Raw genomic sequence first — 19,136 nt, 5'->3', positions numbered from 1 at the left:
AAGTATAAGTTTTTGTATGCAGAGCGGTGTCCATAGACCCATGGGAGGGGACAGTGAGAAGGGATGCAGACATGTATGACTTCCTGAGGGGGGAAGCATTGGAGAGAGTAGAAATAGGGGACATGGGAGGTTTTTTCCCATTTTAAATTGATGCATGACGGAGCGGTTTCCGGATGGTGGAGGCAGGTACAGCTTCTCACATTGGACTAGGGACACAGCTCTTCATACAAAAAGGTGAACTTTAAATAATCTTTTTTTTTTTTTTAAAGTCAGTTTTACTATAAAAACTCTTTGGCAATGTGTACACTATTCTCTATGGGAACATAGGGAGCCTCCCTATAAACAACACAATATAACTCCAGGTTAATCAAACTTCTGTGAAATCAAACTGTCCACTTAGGAAGCAACACTGATTGACAATCAATTTCACAGGCAATTAGCAAGACACACTCAATAAAGGAGTGGTCCTGCAGGTGGGGACCACAGATCACTTCTCAGTCCCAATGCTTCCTGGCTGATGTTTTGGTCAGTTTTGAATGTTGGTGGTGTTTTCACACTCATGGTAGCATGAGGCAGACTCTACAACCCACACAAGCCTCTCAGGTAGCGCAGCTCATCCAGGATGGCACAATGCGAGCTGTGGCAAGAAGGTTTGCTGTGTCTGTTTGGTAGTGTCAAGAGGCTGGAGGCGCTTCCAGGAGACAGGCCAGTACACCAGGAGATGTGGAGGGGGCCGTAGGAGGGCAACAGCCCAGCAGCAGGAACGCTACCTCCATCTTTGTTCATGAAGGAACAGGAGGAGCACTGTCAGAGGATGGTATGAGGTACACAGAGCGGGGTTGGGCTCAAAGCCCAACACTGTGCAGGACGCTTGGCATTTGCGAAAGATCTCGAAGATTGGCAAACTCTCCACTGGCATCCTGCGCTCTTCACAGATGAAAAAAGGTTCACACTGAGGACATGTGACAGGCATGAGTCTGGAGACATCATGGAGAGCAATCTGCTGCCTGCAACATCCTTCAGCATGACCGTTTTGGCTGCGGGTCAGTAATGGTGTGGGGTGGCATTTCTTTACAGAGCCACACAACCCTCCATGTGCTCGCGAGATGTAGCCTGACTGCCATTAGGTACTGAGATGAGATCCTCAGACCCCTTGTGAGACCATATGCTGGTGTGGTTGGGTTCCTCCTAATGCAGGACAATTCAATGCTGGAGTGTTTCATCGGTTCCTGCAAGATGAAGGCAATGAAGCTATGGACAGACGCGCTGGTCCTCACTCCATCCACCAATATCATGTTGCACCACAGACTGTCTAGTTGGCAGATGATTTAGTACAGGTCTGGGAGAACATCCCTCAGGAGACCATCCGCAACCTCATCAGGAGCATATAGGGCTTTGTAGGGAGGTCATACAGGTACGTGGAGGCCACACACAATACTAAGCTTCATTTTGACTTGTTTTAAGGATATTACATCAAAGATGGATCAGCCTATAGTGTGTTTTTCACTTTGTGTGTGACTCCACATCCAGGCCTCTGTTGGTTAACAAAATTGATTTCCATTGATTATATTTTGTGATTTGGTTGTCAGTACATTTAACATTGTACAGAACAAAGTATTCAATGAGAATATTTGATTTCATTCAGATCTTGACAGAAATGACATGTAGTGAATGCCAACTTAGGAGCTTTAACAGTCTGGTTACGATTTGCTGCTCTATTTTGTGTAGTAAACTCCTCCAACACTGTAAACTTCTCCCCTCCATGCTTGGAGACTGCTGTTCTCACTTCATTCTCTACACAGGAGTGCGTTTCTTACATGTTTAGAGAATAAAAGCATACATACCATCCTGGATTGAACCAAGCAGTTCCAGTGTAACATGCAAGAGTATACCCCAAATGCAGACTATACCTGGGGTTAGAATGGCCTAGGCTAGATTATACCCCTGGGCATATTTTGGCCTAAGCCATTTTAAACTCCTGAGGCCACTTCATAGCTTTGTGATATACACAAGAATTGCTTAATTTTTCTACATTTTATTGGGGATTCAGCTATGAAATCTTATAACACACACATAACTATCACTGTAAGGCCCCTTTCACATTGCTGTTATGTGGACATATATAAGGTCGAAATTTTGTGGAAGGATATATGTCCCCATATATAGCTATGGCGCCCACAGCTCACCCCTCCTTCTCTCCACGCTCTGCCGTTTGCTTGCATGGGCTATGGCCAGGCAAGTAACATTAAGGTGGTTTCACATTGGCAATGGTGCTGCTCGCCCGTTGTTTTTCATATGCTTCTGTTTTGTCTCCACGTCTGCCAAAAAAAAACCTGATAATTTAGCATTGCTTTGAAAACATCACACTGGGTTTCTCAGCCTCATCAGTGAAACATAAATTGAAGTTTCATCGTTTTTTTTGCAGACCGATTTACTTCTATTGCCTTCCATGATCCACATCAGTGAAAATCAACTGACATGTTTCCAAATTTTTTAGAGCCCTGCGTCTTCAATTAAGACAGCCAGAAAAAGAATTAAAGGGGTATTCCGAGAATATGAACGTCTGATACAAAAAAGGGGCTGTAGTCAATAGGTTTTTCCAGTTTCTTTGTGGAAATTTAGGTGCCTCGGCTTTTATTCGGATGAGCTAATTCTCGAGTATATACAGTAATTCTATGATCCAATTCCCTAAACAAATTATGTTATACATAGCACCCCTAAACTGATGGAAAACCAGGAATACTACCTGGGGCTTGGGCAGGGGTAACCAAAAATATGGTCTATTTACTCTGCTCTGTCTTCTTGTTCAAGCATTCCAGCGCTCGCCTGTTCCTCGGCACTAGCTACTGGACCAGAATTGTTGGAGTTACAATACAAACTTTGGCCAGTCAGGGGACAAGTCACATAGGACAAGTCACCTTTGAAAGCATCCTCTGACGTTAATTGAGAAAAAGAAGGCAATATGAAAGCAGATATGTGTCTGGTTGCTACACCATTTTCCGAGCAGGCCATAGGCAGCTATTGCAAATTTCACCTGTTAACACCTATGGAGCCTGGAGGCCCTCAGGATCATTTGCATACAGTCCTTCATCCTGGTGGTAGATGCCCTTTAATGTCTATAAAATTCACTTGTTTTGTTCAATAACTAACCATTTCTGTTTGTTTTTTTTGGATTTAGGTTATCAATACTCTGTCCATGTTATCCTGGACACAGATTGCACAGAGTAAAGGCATTTTGTAAGTATGTTTTCTTTTTGTTTTTTTATTCTTTTACATTTAGTTTTAATTTTTTTCCCCAGGAGGTGCCAAATTATGACAGTGCTGTGCTATATAATGATATAATGACTCACGACTTTTTGTTCTCAGGCCATTCCCTACCGAGGATTATGAAACAGATGATGACATCTACAGTGGTCTTTCTGATCAAATTGAGTAAGTTCTATAAAATCCAGAGTTAATTAAAAGAAAAAACATATTCTGCTGTTTCTGAATATTCACATATTTTCTGGAATGGTCCTTTAACCCCTTCCAACGGATGCCCTTTTTGGTTTTTGTGTTTCAGTTTTTAGCGATATTTTCAGATACAGGGTTTCGTTTTTATATTATGATAGGCGTGGAATTTTGGGACATGGCAGTATAATAGGTTTATGTTTGTTTATTTATATTTCTGAGCTAGGTAAACAGGGGGTGATTTGGAATTTTATTTATTCATTAATTTTTTTTGCTTTATTCCATACCATATATTGCAGTATATGGGATTTTTCCGGGTCGTCTGTGGCAGATGGCGCTGAATGACAGGCCTTGGGGAGTCTCGGGGACACCCCCAGCTGTTATGGTAACTGATTACCACAAATAGCAAAGATCCGAGCCAGGATTGCCCTAATCATTTATAGGGTTTAACACTAGCAATTGGTGCTGGTGTTAGTGCAAACAACTGGTATCTATGCCCATAAGCCCTCCTCATACATCCTTACCAGCACTGTGACATACTATTTTGTCACACCACATTAAGGGGATAAATCTTCCTTACCCTGTCTTACCTTTTCCTTTACCTGTTTTATGATGAAATGTTAGTAGTAGAGGAAAGGTGTTCCTGCATATTTATAGTTATTTATGTATTCAATAAATACATTGTTTAGCATAATTAAGTGTTTAAGTTGGCTGGATTTTGTTGGTAGGTGTTAGAAGAGGAAGCAAGTAACTTCCACCCCAAATGATTTTTTGTATTATAACTATGGCTTTTCCTAGAATTTATTTGTGTACATGTTTTTTTTTTTAACAAAAACTTGATATATTGGTAAAACTACCGGTAATCTGATCTGTGTGATATATCAATTATAAACCAAATGTACCAGATCAGGTTTATGGGCAAAATGTAACCAAGTGAGAGTTTTGTGGTGGTTCTTTCACATGGAGACAAGAAGAATGGTCAGTTTATGGATGCTTTAGTAGCGCGTAGCTTTAATGGATTGTTTGGAATCTAATAATAATAATCTTTATTTATATAGCGACATCAAATTCCGAAGCGCTTTACTGATTCTGGGGAACATGTACAAATATAATATTACATTACAGAGTAACAACAGTCATATGAAACAGTAGGCACAAGAGTTTAAAATCTATGAAGATGAGGCAGGAGGGGGGGGGGGCTGAGAAAAGATGTACAACAGCTTGTATAATGGTCCAGAAGCCTAAAACTATTTAATAGAGAAATAAAGATGCTGCTGCTTGACACAGCCATCAGCTGCCATCTTATATACAAAGTCCAAGGTCAGTGGGACTGCAGCATTTAGAAGCATTTTCCGGATAACAGACAGGAGGAGTACCCAGAATTTGTTTTTTAGAATATGAAACCACAAGACATTGTAACCAATGATATTGACTTGACCTATGCAATGAACATATCTATATGATACAAAGTGAACTGTAATTCTTAGCAGGCATTTATAGTATCATGAGGGGCATATTGTCTATTGATGTTAGCAGGTTTAATCAGTATATAGTGCTCCCTTCCTGTCACCATTTGTAGTGGACTTCTGTTTAGGCTGTGCACTTTTTTTTTGATGTTCCAATAGTGATTGCTTCCTCAGTACATCACATTCTATAGTAGCAGCAGGACTATACATGAATAGGCATCATGAGAAATCATTCTTAACTGTCAATAGGTTTTCATATAGCTGCATTTGCGCATTGCGGTAGCATTTTCATAAGATTTCCCTGCTGTACTAATAAATGTTGCCTGTTGCAGCCAACCAACATTTTACTCTATTTTTCCAATGTGCCCTATGAAGTTTAGACAGATTATTCCATTAAAATCATAGCTGATAGATGTATAATTACTATGGGCTACACTACTTTTTTGCTACAAGATTATATACGATTATATTTCTTCATATTGTCTCAGTGTCCATAATTATTAAAAAGAACACAGCACTCATATTTCTCGAATTGTATCACTTGTATGTGAATCATATATCACAGTGACACTGGGGAGGAAGATGAAGACCTTTATGATTGTGTTGATTTGGATGAAGAGGAAGGCAATGAAATATATGAAGTACTTATGAAGGGTGATGAGCAACCACCGCCACCAAGAGATGGGGTAAAGTATAAGTTACTACTTTTGGTGCCTGTATGTGCAGCAAACAAAGTAAACAATATTCATGTAAAGTGACCAATATTCTTGTATCCCATTACATAAATATATATTGATATCCTCTTACACTGAATACAGAGAATGACTACAGATGACATGAAGAGGTGCTGCCTCCAGGAGTTGTACCAGACAGAGGAAAAGTACACAGATACCCTTGGATCAATCTGCCAGGTAATGATTAGTATATGAAGTGAGTTAATATACAAAATTGTTGTGTAAAAGCTCAAGATTAAGATGTCTGTGATGATATTGTGCTGAAGTGTTGATAAGACTTACAGGATTGTCTTTCCTTTTCAGTTTTTTATGAAGCCCCTTCAGAATTTTCTTCGCAGAGATAAAATGAGTGACATATTCATCAATATAGAGGTAATTGCATATATTATGTATGTCTGTAGGTACTGGCTTTCAAATAAAAGCCACTATTATTTAAAGGGAACCTGTCATGGCAATTTGGGACACTAAACTACTGGTCCTTTAAGGACCAGTAGTTTAGTGTCCCAAATCTCCCTTAAGTGATTGTTTATAAAATAAAACCAAAACTTGATACTCATCTTGTCCCTTGCTCCCTCTGGTATCTGTGCACAAGTAAAGTCGGCTACACTGTGGAAGTGCCATAAGTATAATGTATACATGAAATGAAGCAGGGGCGTTATTTTTCTGATGTGAGTCCATGTGCCTCAATGGACTCCAAACTAGCTAAATATGAAAGTTTTTTTCCCTCTCCCTTGAGCTGTCAAACAAGTTGATTTGGGACCCTGAACCACAGGACCTGTAGTTTGTTTAAGGTCGCAAATTGACTACACAGGTCCGGTTTAAATGCAAGAGTCCTTTTGAAAAGAGTTCTAGGAGTCAAGCATTACTAATTTAGCACTGAATAGGGACATGCAGTACAAAGCTTACCGACATATCACCATCTCTGCACAGATCAACACAGTTGTCTAGGCTTGGAAAAAGCAAAATTGATGACTCATTGACAAGATCTTTTTATTAATCTCTGAATACTATCAATACAACATTGTTCTAGGATTCTAATCAGCCTGTTGAATAATAATATTGCATCCATGCCCAGGATATTACCACCCAAATACTAAACATGCATAAGCAAAGAATGGTAAATGCACTAAAAGATTATAAAAATTAAAACTAAGAAATGTAGAATGATCAAATGGTCAGCCCTATCAACCAGAAGGTGAGAAATGTATGATTCAGCTGCCCTCAGACGTCCATAGTGGATTTCCCTCTCATTCCACCGGTGGTTAGATTTAGAGTATGGCTTCCACACAAGAATGTGGTTTGCATTTTTCTATGACTATTCTAAAGGTGCCAGAGAAGTACCCAAATGAGTCCAGAAATTGTACAGCACTCTCAAATATGTTTAAAGTGTCAAAAAACATTTGTTTCTATGTTATTACCACAAACTGCAAGTCCCTGCTATAAATCTCTTCTTTTTACTTAAACCTTAGTTAATGGGGCATTCCAGTGACAGGGTGTTGTCCCCAATCCTATGGGAAACATACCCAATAATAAGAATGGGGGTCCATCTTAATCCCAAATGAATGGAGTGTCAGGGGGAGCATGTAAACTGCCGCTCCATTCGCTTTCTATACACTCAGCTATCTCTGCCATAGAAATAAATAGCATTTCACAAGTGCAATTAGGTGCTTTTGGGGGGATTACAATGCATTGTCACTGATCAGCAAGTTATCATTTATGATGTTCATTGGGGACATTGCTGTGTCTGGAGTATCCTGTAAATAACCGCTAATGCATATTGCTATTAAAATGTTTAACATGTTTTTTGTCAAGTGGACCTGGATTACATCCAAACTGTAATGTCATTACTGTGCTATGTGTATTTGGTATATTGGCAGGTTTCTATATTTTGTTCAGATCCATGTTCCTTTTATTGCAGGATCTGAGAAAACTCCATCAAAGCTTTTTGTTAGATACCAAGAACTGCACTGCACCAAAGACCTGCCAGAACTTGTATCAAGTGTTTCTTCAGTACAAGGAGAAGTAAGATATATATCACATATTCTGGTTAAGGGTGATATGTAAAGTGCACACTAAAAGTCACATAATGACCAGTGATACATGGGACCTCTATTTCCTGTTTGTTGTTTGATCATATACGTTTATTATATAGTTCATATATTTTATGACTGATCACCACAAAACACAGAGGCTAAATGTGTTCAGATGCAACAAACTTACATCTCCAAACCACCACTGCTTTAATATCGTTACATGAATATCACCTGCCACTGTGTTTTTTTTTCTACAGTAACAACACGTTCTGTTAGTACAGGTGTCCATTTACTTAAATATACAAGCACATATAATAGAATACACTATTCTACTTGTGAGACAACACAACAATCCCTCAAGACATTAAGACTTGAAATAAAGTTTCTATAACTCTGTTTTTCGACTAGGTTTCTTATCTATGGGATGTATTGCAGTCAAGTGGAATCCGCCTCTAAAAGATTGGAACAGATTTCCCAGGAACATGAAGGGTTCAGGATGAAGCTAGAGGTATGGGAGTTGTTGCACTTTGATGTAAAATTGGACCATCTGTTATTTTATTTTTATAAGAAGGAAGTTTGGATTTTGTTGGGCATACGGTAAATATGATTTGTGTTGGAAAAATTAATAAAACCACAATGAGTTGCTCAATCCCTCAATGACGCAGGGTTTTTTTGTGTGTGCTACCTTAAATTTTTTTTTAATTTGGGGTTAAAAATGGAAAAAAAGGCACTTTTTTTGTAATTTATAGTATATATTTTTTACAATTTACAAATAAACTAAAAATAAACATTATTAATGAATTTTCTATTTTGTTTTGGTTGTTTTGATGTATAATATCTATAGGCTTGGGAAAATGGGACATTTACATTTTTCCCCTGTAACTGGGGCATAAGCTCAGATTAACCCCTACAGGCAATGCAGACTCTCTTCCTCTGTGCATCGCGCTAATTCAGTGCAATGCTGTGAGGAGTGAAGAAGGGAGAAGCGATCACAAACTAGTGCAGAAGCAGAAGAAAACTGCAATGACGTCTTTGGACCTGCTTCAGACGTCAGTGCGCAGTCTAAGAAGAGTTAAAGGAAAGCTGCTACTAGGAATAACAAAAAACTACAGATACTCAGCTGTGCTCCTCTTCATCACGTTCTCGGCAGTGGTCTTCTTTAATGTTGACAGGCTGGGATCACCTGGAAAAAGCAGGCAGGATTTCAGGTACGCAGTGTCCAGCGATCCAGGCTGCTAATTATTTACACCTCTTGCACTTCCTTCTCCCATAATGGGAGAGGGCGATGATGTCACGTGAGAGGCGTGCATTATTAGCAGCCCAGAGCACCTGACATCTTTTCCCCGTGCTCAGGGTGTTAATTATTGGTCTTTTTTCCACTTGATCTTGGTGTTAACATTAAAGAAGACCACCTGCTGAGATCGTGATGAAGAGGAACACAGGGGAGTATCTGTAGTTTGTTTTTTGTTATTCATAGTGGTAGTTTTCCGTTAATAAAAAAGTGTTTACCTGCCACAGATGTGCGGACAGCATTTTACAGGTAAAAGTTATAGGGTGAAATGTGTCATCGTATCAGGTAAACCATGCCCCCTGTACCTGCTGGAAATATCAATAGATATATTCCTGATATAGCCGGCGGTTGACAAGTCTATGCCAGGCACTGGCTATAACTTGCGTCTTATCGGGCGCAGGTTATAGCTGGTGCATGGGACAGGCATGTCCCAGCCTGCTTCATGCACCTGTGTGTGAAGTGGGCTGAGAATTGTGATTATTTCAAGGCATGCCAGAAAACTGGCATCCAAGCCTTGATAAATCTCCATAGTTTATAAGTTTATTCATAAAGGGAGCCCCCCCTACTTCTCCTAATAGACAGCTATCCGTCCGTGTCTGCAGAGAAGGACAAGAGTAAAAAAATCCGGCTAAACCTTTTTGAGGCCAAATGAGTATATTAGATGCTGAGTTTTCAAGAATACTAGTTCTCTTTGTCAGACATTATGTTATGCATGAAACAGAAAATTTGCAGCACTTAATACACGTAAGGCAGTGATCATCAAAGGATAGTAAAAAAAAATAATTAAAAAACTAATTATAAATTTACATACATTTACAAAGTCAGGTTAAAAAAAAACTAAAAACTTGAGGTGTGACAAGAGAGCTCTGTTTGTCATCTGTTTGTGGCCTCCAGGTCAGAGATAGGGGGTCATGAAGCTGGCATCGACATTAAGACCACTTTGTAAGGTGTTGAATCTCTGCATTCATTTATATTCATATTCTTTTCTTTTCCTCTGTGATCTGAAATGTCCAGTTAAAACCGTAATATGCAATCTTTCATAGTGTGGTCCTCACTGGAGGAATGTGCAGCCGCTCTGAGATCTTTACTTCAGTTGTTAATATCAGATTAGAGCTAGTTTATGCGCTGATTAAGTCACTTTAACCATTTCCTCCACACAGAGGCCTGTGGTTGGACACTGTTCACACATTATTACTTAAAGGAAGATCTGCTGGAAAATGTCGCCCTGATCTTACTTATCTGCTGTGATTGTGGTGCTATTTCTTAGTCTTGTACCTTTATGAAAAATCGGTTGGAGTTCCTTGGCAGTGTGATGTAGGATCTTCAGTTGTGGGCAGTAGGTGACTACTAGGGGTACTTGGCCCTCCTGTTTGGGTCTCTTTGTATGCAAGTAAGCTGTCTCTGCTGATGGCTGTTGGTTTGGGGTGAAAGCTATTCTAACCCTCATGGAATTGAAGAAGGGCATCCTCACCTGCTGTTCAGATGATCAGAATATAATAAATGTAGTGAAGGTAGTTTATCGGTTTTGTGGTGAATGTAGATAGGAATGTACCTTCCAGTTCAGCCATAAAGTTCTGTGACAAGTTCTGTCAGGAGTTTATGTTTCTCCATCTGTACCCAACATGCCACTATTCCACCTTTGTAGGGAATGTTTGCATTTGTATTACTACAAAACGTGTTGGCACATTCACATGGGTGACCGTGTACCTGTACAACAATCACAGCAGTTACATGAGATTAAGGAGGCATTTTCCTGCAGGTCTTCCAAAGTGGTGTATCTGATAATGTGTGAACAGTGTCCCACCACAGGCTTCTATGTGGCAGAATTAGGCCAGAGACTTCATCAGCACATGAACGTGGAGAAACTCCAGAGAAAACCACTCTATTGAACATTTTCAAATTATGGTTTTAACAGAACATTTCAAAACACACATCAAAAAGATATAATGGGAGTGTAAATGAATGCAGAGATTTAACACCTTGCAAATTGATTTTTATATCCATGCCAGCCCCCCAACCTCTGACCTTGAGGCCACAAGCCAGAAAGACACAGAGCTTTTCTTGTCATGCCTCACAGTTTTTATTCTGTTTATTGCCATTTTATTGTAAAAATTATTTTCTGCTTCATGCATAACATCATTTCTGATGAAGAGAACTAGTATTTTCCAAAGCTCAACATCAATTATACTCATCTAGTATCAAAAGGCTATTGCCTGATTTCTTCACTCTTCTTCTCTCTATGGCGAACACGGTACAAGTCTACACTACTCTGCAGAGAAGGGTCATAAACTATGTGCTTTTGTATTCTTTCACTGTTCCTTGTAGCCACATTCTAATCTATGCAAAGGGAGAAGTTACATTGTGACCACTATGCAAAATATGTTGTGTGCTATTCATACTTCAGTCACATGCATTGTAGAGATATTAAAAAACACAAAATATGTATTTACATATACGTTAACTTGCGTAATATTACTTAATAGGCACTAACACAATATACACAGGTAATAGAAATAGTTTCCTATGCGTAAATGCAATGTGTTACTACTATCAGGACGACCGGCCCTGATAGTTCCACACGTGATATATGTGTGAGTGCTGTGTCACATATCAAAGCGTTATTCCATAAAATACATAAATGGAAAGGGTACAACATAACAGAGGATACAAAGGCTAATGTTATATACATTATCTATGGACATAAAATCGCAACCCTCTAGGTGACATGTTTTCAGTGTACTTTTGAAGCCAGTCACACACAATACACGTATTTGGCCAAAATGTGCCATCAATTATCCTGTGGATAACTTCTAATCTAATTTTGCAATTCTATGTTCTATTTGATGGACTTACTATATGCCACAACCTAGTATACAGTAAGAAGTCCGTTTTTTTTATTCTATTCATTTCGGTTGTCTTAATTTTCTATTCTTTTGTTATCATTCTCTTTGGGGTTTTTTTTTTACCAAATCCACTGGGTTCCCCATTCTATTTTTATATTCTTCTCAGTTTACATCCTCCATGGGTCTTTTCTTTCTTTCATGTTTTTCACATCCTCTCCTTTCTCCTTTATGTTTATGTTTCTCCTTTATGGTCTTAGGCCTCCTGTGTATTCTCCCATTCATTTTGTAGCTCTTTTGATCCCGTCCTCTATGTCCTACTGCCCCATGTCTTCTCCTTACAAGCATCCTATAGTATCTTCTTCCTCTATTCCTTGTTTTCATTAAAAGAAGTATGACAGGTTTCTAAGGCTGGAGCAACCAAGTAACCATTTTACAGAAGATAGAAGTTGTTTAGATTCCTATCAGACTTTTATTAAAATCAGAGAATTAACAAAAGGAAAAATTTTAAGTGAGCAGATGGAGACCTCAAAGCTGTGAAAATAAGTTCACCATGTTCCAGGAAAATTACAGAACAAAAATTTCAATTTATCAAATGTTATTTTACACGTGCACAAAACAGAGTATAAATTATACTGTATTTGACACTTTGACTAGAAGATGCTGATGAATCTCATTAGTTTTGCATTACTTCTAATGGTGTGAATGTCACCGATGACCCCAGTAATGACAAAATGTTGTAATAGTATTCAGTAATTGACAATAATTACTCTGGTTTACAGGAATGTTCTCAGAGAGCTAATAATGGGCGTTTCTCTCTGCGGGATCTTCTGATGGTGCCGATGCAACGGGTTTTGAAATATCATCTATTGTTACAGGTAATTTTTTCAAACAAAAGTGCTTAATTACGGTATGCCTTTTTCTTAAATGACTATATTTACCCTTCTTTTATGTCTGCTAAGGAACTGGTGAAACACACAACAGAACAAACAGAGAAAGATAACCTTAGGCTAGCTCTGGATGCAATGAGGGTGAGTGTATGAACAAAGTTATGATGATGAATGCTCATTTGTAAACATAAATGTAATATCCACATGAATACATACTGATTGGGCCGTACCTGAAACCTAGTATCAATACAAAATAGAGAAGCTGGGATAGGAACAAGTCAGATATCATTTATGAAATGGTGAGTGCTCATATAAGTACCTTGTTAAAAAAAAAAAAATCAATATGTGAACATTAAAACTAATAGTCATATCTAAAAGTTCCAGTACAATACAGTGTATATAATAATGGTATGCTGATGCAATTTGTGAAAAGTATGCAAAAAGCAACAGCATTCTTTTGCTTAAATATCAAAAGTGCAACAGGGCTGCAACATTTTGGAGGTTACTCCTCCTCCTTCAAGCATGCGTACTGACTTCTAAGGTATAAATATACATTCAATGGTTGCAACATAACTTACAAACATCTACAAATATTATCACTAGCAGTCAATTCTACCACAATACTGAAACACAATTCTATAAGAATATATTAAAGTTACAGTTTATATAACACAAGAGGATGAAGCATCTCTAGTTTCATTGTCCAGTACACTTGACCTTGAAGCAATCTATGTTTATCAATAACTGAATCAGTACCATGTATCTGTTCTAGTACTAGCCAACACTTTATGACCCCTTTCCTTAAAATGGCGAACATGTTTTAGGATTTTTTTGTATGATCTCTCACTGTCTTTCTAACTTCTTCCTTTCCACCTGTTTCTCTCATCTATTTTTATTAAGGAATAGAGATGAGTGGACCTGATCTGACCTGACCTGGTAAAACAGACAATCTGGCAAATTGAGGCGCTTACCAACTAGCCATGGCTTTCATTGGCCAAGGGGACCGATCTGGCAATATGTCCAGATCCTTTAACCTAGTTTTTATATTTTTTTATGTCTGTCCTCTGAACTGTGATCAGAATTGTGATCAGATTGAACTATGATCAATTGGTCAGGAATTAATAGGAGGATGTTCTGCCCAGGTGATACATTCCAGTAAAACGTATGCTGAATGTGTGGAATGGGATCAAACAAAGGTAAAACTGAGAGGTCCACTGACTTCAGCACCCAAGGGGGAACACAGAGTATGCAGTAATTAAACTTCAGGTTTACTCCTCTTCCCCAGACCTGAAATATAGAAGCCCCATGTTGGATTCCATGCTTGGCCCCATATCCATACCGCTTGGTTGAATCCAATGGATATATATTTTGTTCCAAGTGGTATATATTTTATCTTGCATTGGATGTTTTGAGCAGGTTACAAATTTAGGTCATTATTATTACCCCTGATGAGCCTGTGTTCAGGCGAAACATGTCATGTTGGGACCGTTTATGACCTAGGCCTTCTCTTCTATACTAGTATCTCACCACACCCATAGATGATTTAATATGGATTTTTTTTATCCCAGGGACAGGTCCCAGGCGGGGTGGCAGCTGTTTCGGGCTGTTGCTCCTAGTTGAGGCTTTCAGGGTGGTCTTTTAGGATCCCTCTTTTTAGGGTGTATTAGGGTGAAATGTACAATGTGTTTTTGAATTGACCATTGGATATGAGTACTTTCCGAATTATATTTGAAAGTCTTTTGGTTGGTGATTTTTACATAAGTATTTTATAGACTTGAAATTAAAAGATAAGTTTTATTAGCTCATCCTCATCATTTGTACTGTGTAACTCGAGATTGTGGTGAGGACGATGAGGAATCTACATTACCTCTTCCCCTTTTTTTGTATGTTCAGTTGCGCATCTGTTGCGTTTTGTCTCCGTTTTATCTATGTGATGTTTTGTCTGTGTCCGCAAAAAAAAAAATTAAGTTTTAACATTGCTTTGAAAACATCACACCTGGTTTTTCAGCCACATCAGTGAAAAAAAATTGATGTTTCATCAGTTTTTTTTTTTACAGACCCATAGACTTCTATTGCCTTCCGTGATCTGCATCAGTGAGAAAAATAGGATGTTTAAGAATTATTTTCCACAGACAATTGATCAGTGAAAATGCCAATGTGAAATTATTGGCTTTGTGCGGCATCTGTGGAAATTACTGAACCATGGGTGCCAAGAGTACTGCTCTACTCTCTGTGTAGTGTTCAGGCTAGATTACTGCCGATCAGCTTCCATTCATTTGGATGGGAGGTACGCTGTAGTGACTTGGTTCAGACAGCCCAGAGAGAACAGAGCTGTCTGCGGCATATATATAAATAATAGATAAAATGTATATATATTTTATTGCTTTACAGGATTTGGCACAATGTATAAATGAAGTAAAGAGAGATAATGAGACAATTAAGCAAATCACCAATTTCCAGTGTTCTATTGAAAATCTGGTATGCTTTTTTTTTTCTTTTATTCTGGTATGCTTTATAACTCTACAATATGTGATTAACCAAAAAAAGAAAGTGATAAGAAAAGATGGACATAATAAAATCTTTGGCAGACACACTTTTAGAAGACAGATGGTGGTTGTTATTAAGTTAGGTCATATATTATATTAGGTCATATATCACTATTTGTAAACAGGCCATAACTTGGTCTAAAGAACAGAAGAGTTGTAAACCTTTTTATAAGGCCAATTGTCATAATATAAACACACTTTAATGTCAATGTTGAAGCAGCAAGATCCAACACCTCCACAGGCCTTAGGAGCTGAATAACAGCATTATAGGGATCTGATGGTGTTGCTTCAGGTCATAAGATGCGCACCCAAGACATAGCTTGTACATATAATTCAGATGCTGCTTCTGCATCTGAATTGCTGCTTTACTGGTCTTGTACAACTCTTGTTGTACAAAACCTCAAGTATTTGTGCTTCACTGCAACCAACAATATATCCAATGGATGATATTATTTTTCTTAAATAAGAACAATAGCTATAATCGTACTAAATATCACACCTCCAACTTTCTGTATGTGTACGTAGTAGGTCTTGTATCAAGAAAACTGGGAATAAATATGCGCAGAACTGAGAATGTAGCTGACTGGAAAGAAAACATCCATTGTTATATTGCTAGAAATATTGAGAGGTTTGGAAAACATCAGATCATAGAAAAATTTCTTATATTATTTAATGACTAAAACGATTTACAGGCTGTCCCCGGGTTACATACAAGTTAGGTTCTGTAGGTTTGTTCTTAAGTTGAATATTTTATAATTGTAACCCCAGCCAAAAATTTTTGGGTCTCTGTCACAATTGTATTTAAAAAATTTTGGATTAACCAGGATTAACAATAAAGCTGCATTACAGACACCTTTGATAACTGTTATAAATGTTATAGCTGTACTTGTAGCCTAAGGCTAAAGTACAGTAAATTCCCAACATCCGGAGGTCAGTTTGTAACTAGGGGTCATCCGCAAGTCAGGCGTTCTTAAGTAGGGGACTGACTGTATTTATAAATTGCATATGAATTCTTATATTTCCTAACATGAATGTATTTTTCCTTTAGAATGACTCTCTTGCTCAGTATGGAAGACCAAAAACTGATGGGGAGCTGAAAATCACTACTGCGGAAAAGAAGTCAAAACTTGACAGGTAAAATTAACATCTCCCATTGTCATGTCTAATAAAGTCCTAAGCTACATGCTATTATTTTGTCATTGGTTCATTGGCAGATTTCTCAAAAAGTGGCTTAAAGCGAACCTGTCACCAGAAATGTCATTTTTAGCTAACATTAACTGGCTCCCTGCCAGAAGTGTGTAGTGAGCCCTGAGGGAAGTGCTCTCTCCACTACCTGTCATGTGCACTGAGCAGGCAGGGAAAGGGGATGGTGTGGTGGAGAAGAAGAATACATCTATGAGACTGAGACATATGAACTCATGCTGCAGATGACCCCACTATCCCCCAAAAGTCACCACACACTGCTGGCAAGGAGTTAGGTAATATGGAATAAAGTTTTATAAAGTACTGAAATGATCCAGAATGCTGACAAAGACCTTTTTAAAATTAGCATAGCATAGGCTATTGGAACCTGTCACTAGTTAAAAGTGACATTCCTTGTGACAGGTTTAAAGTAAGTGTTACACTGCAGTCTTCCCGTTATTGTTTGCATAAAAAATATAGAAGTTTAAGAACTGCTGAAAACAAATTCATATATAGTACAAACAAATTGAGAGAGTTCAATAAATAATCCAGACAGCAGCTACCATTTATAATATGGATGCAGTACAGCATACATTAATATTGTACATTTGCCAGGCATGAAGAATAAATATACGTACTGTAGAGCATGGTTCAATCCCAGTACACAGGGACGAATATATACCAAACAATGTTGGTAACCCTGACTAATGCACAAGATGTTGAATGACTATTGTTAAATCATACCCAGAATAAGCTAAAACAGCTTACTCATAGTAAACTCTGCAAAAAGGGTTTTGTAATCCTTTAACATAAATTACTGTAATACCTATATTCATTTCTTATTGTACATGATATACTCTGTGTGTTTTACAGATATGCTTTCCTTCTGGACCAGGCGCTGCTTATCTGTAAGAGGAAGGGAGACACATATGACTTAAAAGAATTTATAAAACTTCACAATTATCAAATCCGTGATGATTCTAGTGGAGAGCGAGATAACAAGAAGGTATCAAATGAAAGATGCTAGATGCTAAAGATAAATACATAGTGGTATTTTAGAGTTATATATTATAATATGTGGATATTAACCCCATAGCGCAATAAGACGTACCCTTACGTCTTACTGCGCATGGGGGAGTATGAAGAGGGCTCACAGGCTGAGCCCTCTTCATACTCACCGGGCATTTGCTTCACCGGGCATTTGCTTGCACCGATCGCGCGTGTTAACCCTTTGATTGCCGCCGGCAAAGCTGCCGGCGGCATTAAAGAGCCGGCGGCGCGTGGGCGCCGCCATCTTGGCTCCGATCGTCACTCCCCGTGACGTCACCGGGGAGCGGCGATCCGTTGCCATGACAGCCTGGGATCACACAAAGATCCCAGGCTGTCATGATCGAGGCTATCTATTATAATGTGCGATCTGCACATTATAATAGATGGTATGCAAAATCCCCATATACTGCCATACTGTAGTATGGCAGTATATGGTAGGATCAATCAGACAACCTAGGGTTAAAGTACCCTAGGGAGTCTGAAAAATAGTAAAAAAAATAAATAAAAAAAAGTAAAAAAAAAAAAATTATATTAAAAAAACATAAAAATTCAAATCACCCCCCTTTCCCTAGAACTGATATAAATATAAATAAACAGTAAAAATCATAAACACAATAGGTATCGCCGTGTCCGAAAATGCCCGATCTATCAAAATATAATAACCGCTTTTCACTGCGTTAAACCCCGTAGCGGAAAATAGCGCCCGAAGTCGCAAATGCCATTTTTTTGCCATTTTGAAAAATAGAAAAAATTCTATAAAAAGTGATCAAAATGTCGAACAGTCCTAAAAATAGAAGCATTGAAAACGTCATCAGAAGTCGCAAAAAATGACACCACCCACAGCTCCATACACCAAAGTATGAAAAAGTTATTAGCGCAAGAACACGGCAAAATGAAGAATTTTTTTTCTGTACAGGAGGTTTTAATTTTTGTAAATGTATGAAAACATTATAAAACCTATACAAATTTGGTATCCCCGTGATCGTATTGACCCAATGAATGAAATAGACATGTCATTTGGGGTGCACAGTGAAAGCTGTAAAAACCAAGCCCACAAGAAATGGCGCAAATGTGTTTTTTCATCATTTTCACTGCATTTAGAATTTTTTTCCCGCTTCCCAGTGCACGGCATGGAATATTTAATACCATCACTACGAAGTGCAATTTGTTACGCAGAAAATAAGCCATCACACAGCTCTGTACATGGAAAAATAAAAAAGTTATAGATTTTTGAAGGTGGGGAGTGAAAAATAAAAACGCAAAAACGAAAAAGGGCCTGGTCCTTAAGGGGTTAAAAGGCATTTGGAGCCACCTTAAGCGAAAACAGTAAAAGCCTTGAGATCTTTTTCAGCTTAAAAAAAAAAAATCATAAACTTACAACGCCATGTTATTTTGGGATACATTCATATCTACACATTAGTTTCTTTTAGGAGCCTCAATTACAGATATCATCAAAAATCACAGAAACAAGTGCTGTATGCAGGACTTTATTATATGGCAAAATAACGGACTCCCAATAAACCCCATTGTAGCCAATAGGATCTGTTGAACATAATTTGAAAATATTTTAACATGGCCTATACATCTGGTCATGTGGATCCATACTGTTAAAGGGGTTCTCCAGGATTTTCTTACTGATCACCAATCATTAGGA

At 38.3% G+C, this 19,136-nt stretch overlaps 1 protein-coding gene across 3 annotated transcripts in view; it reads left to right on the top strand.

The window, feature by feature from the left end:
• VAV1 (vav guanine nucleotide exchange factor 1) overlaps window positions 1-19,136 on the top strand; it is a 62,088-nt gene that overhangs the window by 25,347 nt on the left and 17,605 nt on the right. For 2 of the 3 annotated variants that reach the window (XM_072136514.1, XM_072136513.1), the window contains exons 3-14: window positions 3,179-3,237; window positions 3,367-3,432; window positions 5,482-5,602; window positions 5,735-5,827; window positions 5,954-6,022; window positions 7,569-7,672; window positions 8,092-8,191; window positions 12,597-12,692; window positions 12,777-12,845; window positions 15,096-15,182; window positions 16,299-16,384; window positions 17,306-17,438. In XM_072136514.1, coding sequence (XP_071992615.1) covers window positions 3,179-3,237; window positions 3,367-3,432; window positions 5,482-5,602; window positions 5,735-5,827; window positions 5,954-6,022; window positions 7,569-7,672; window positions 8,092-8,191; window positions 12,597-12,692; window positions 12,777-12,845; window positions 15,096-15,182; window positions 16,299-16,384; window positions 17,306-17,438 — 1,083 coding nt within the window. The remainder of the gene's footprint in view (window positions 1-3,178; window positions 3,238-3,366; window positions 3,433-5,481; window positions 5,603-5,734; window positions 5,828-5,953; window positions 6,023-7,568; window positions 7,673-8,091; window positions 8,192-12,596; window positions 12,693-12,776; window positions 12,846-15,095; window positions 15,183-16,298; window positions 16,385-17,305; window positions 17,439-19,136) is intronic. The other variant, XM_072136515.1, reaches the window with a different exon arrangement.

This window comes from Engystomops pustulosus, chromosome 2, assembly GCF_040894005.1.
Source record: "Engystomops pustulosus chromosome 2, aEngPut4.maternal, whole genome shotgun sequence".
NCBI lineage: Eukaryota > Metazoa > Chordata > Amphibia > Anura > Leptodactylidae > Engystomops > Engystomops pustulosus.
Note: the sequence above shows the minus strand (reverse complement) of the source record. Positions and strands in the feature narration are given on the sequence as shown.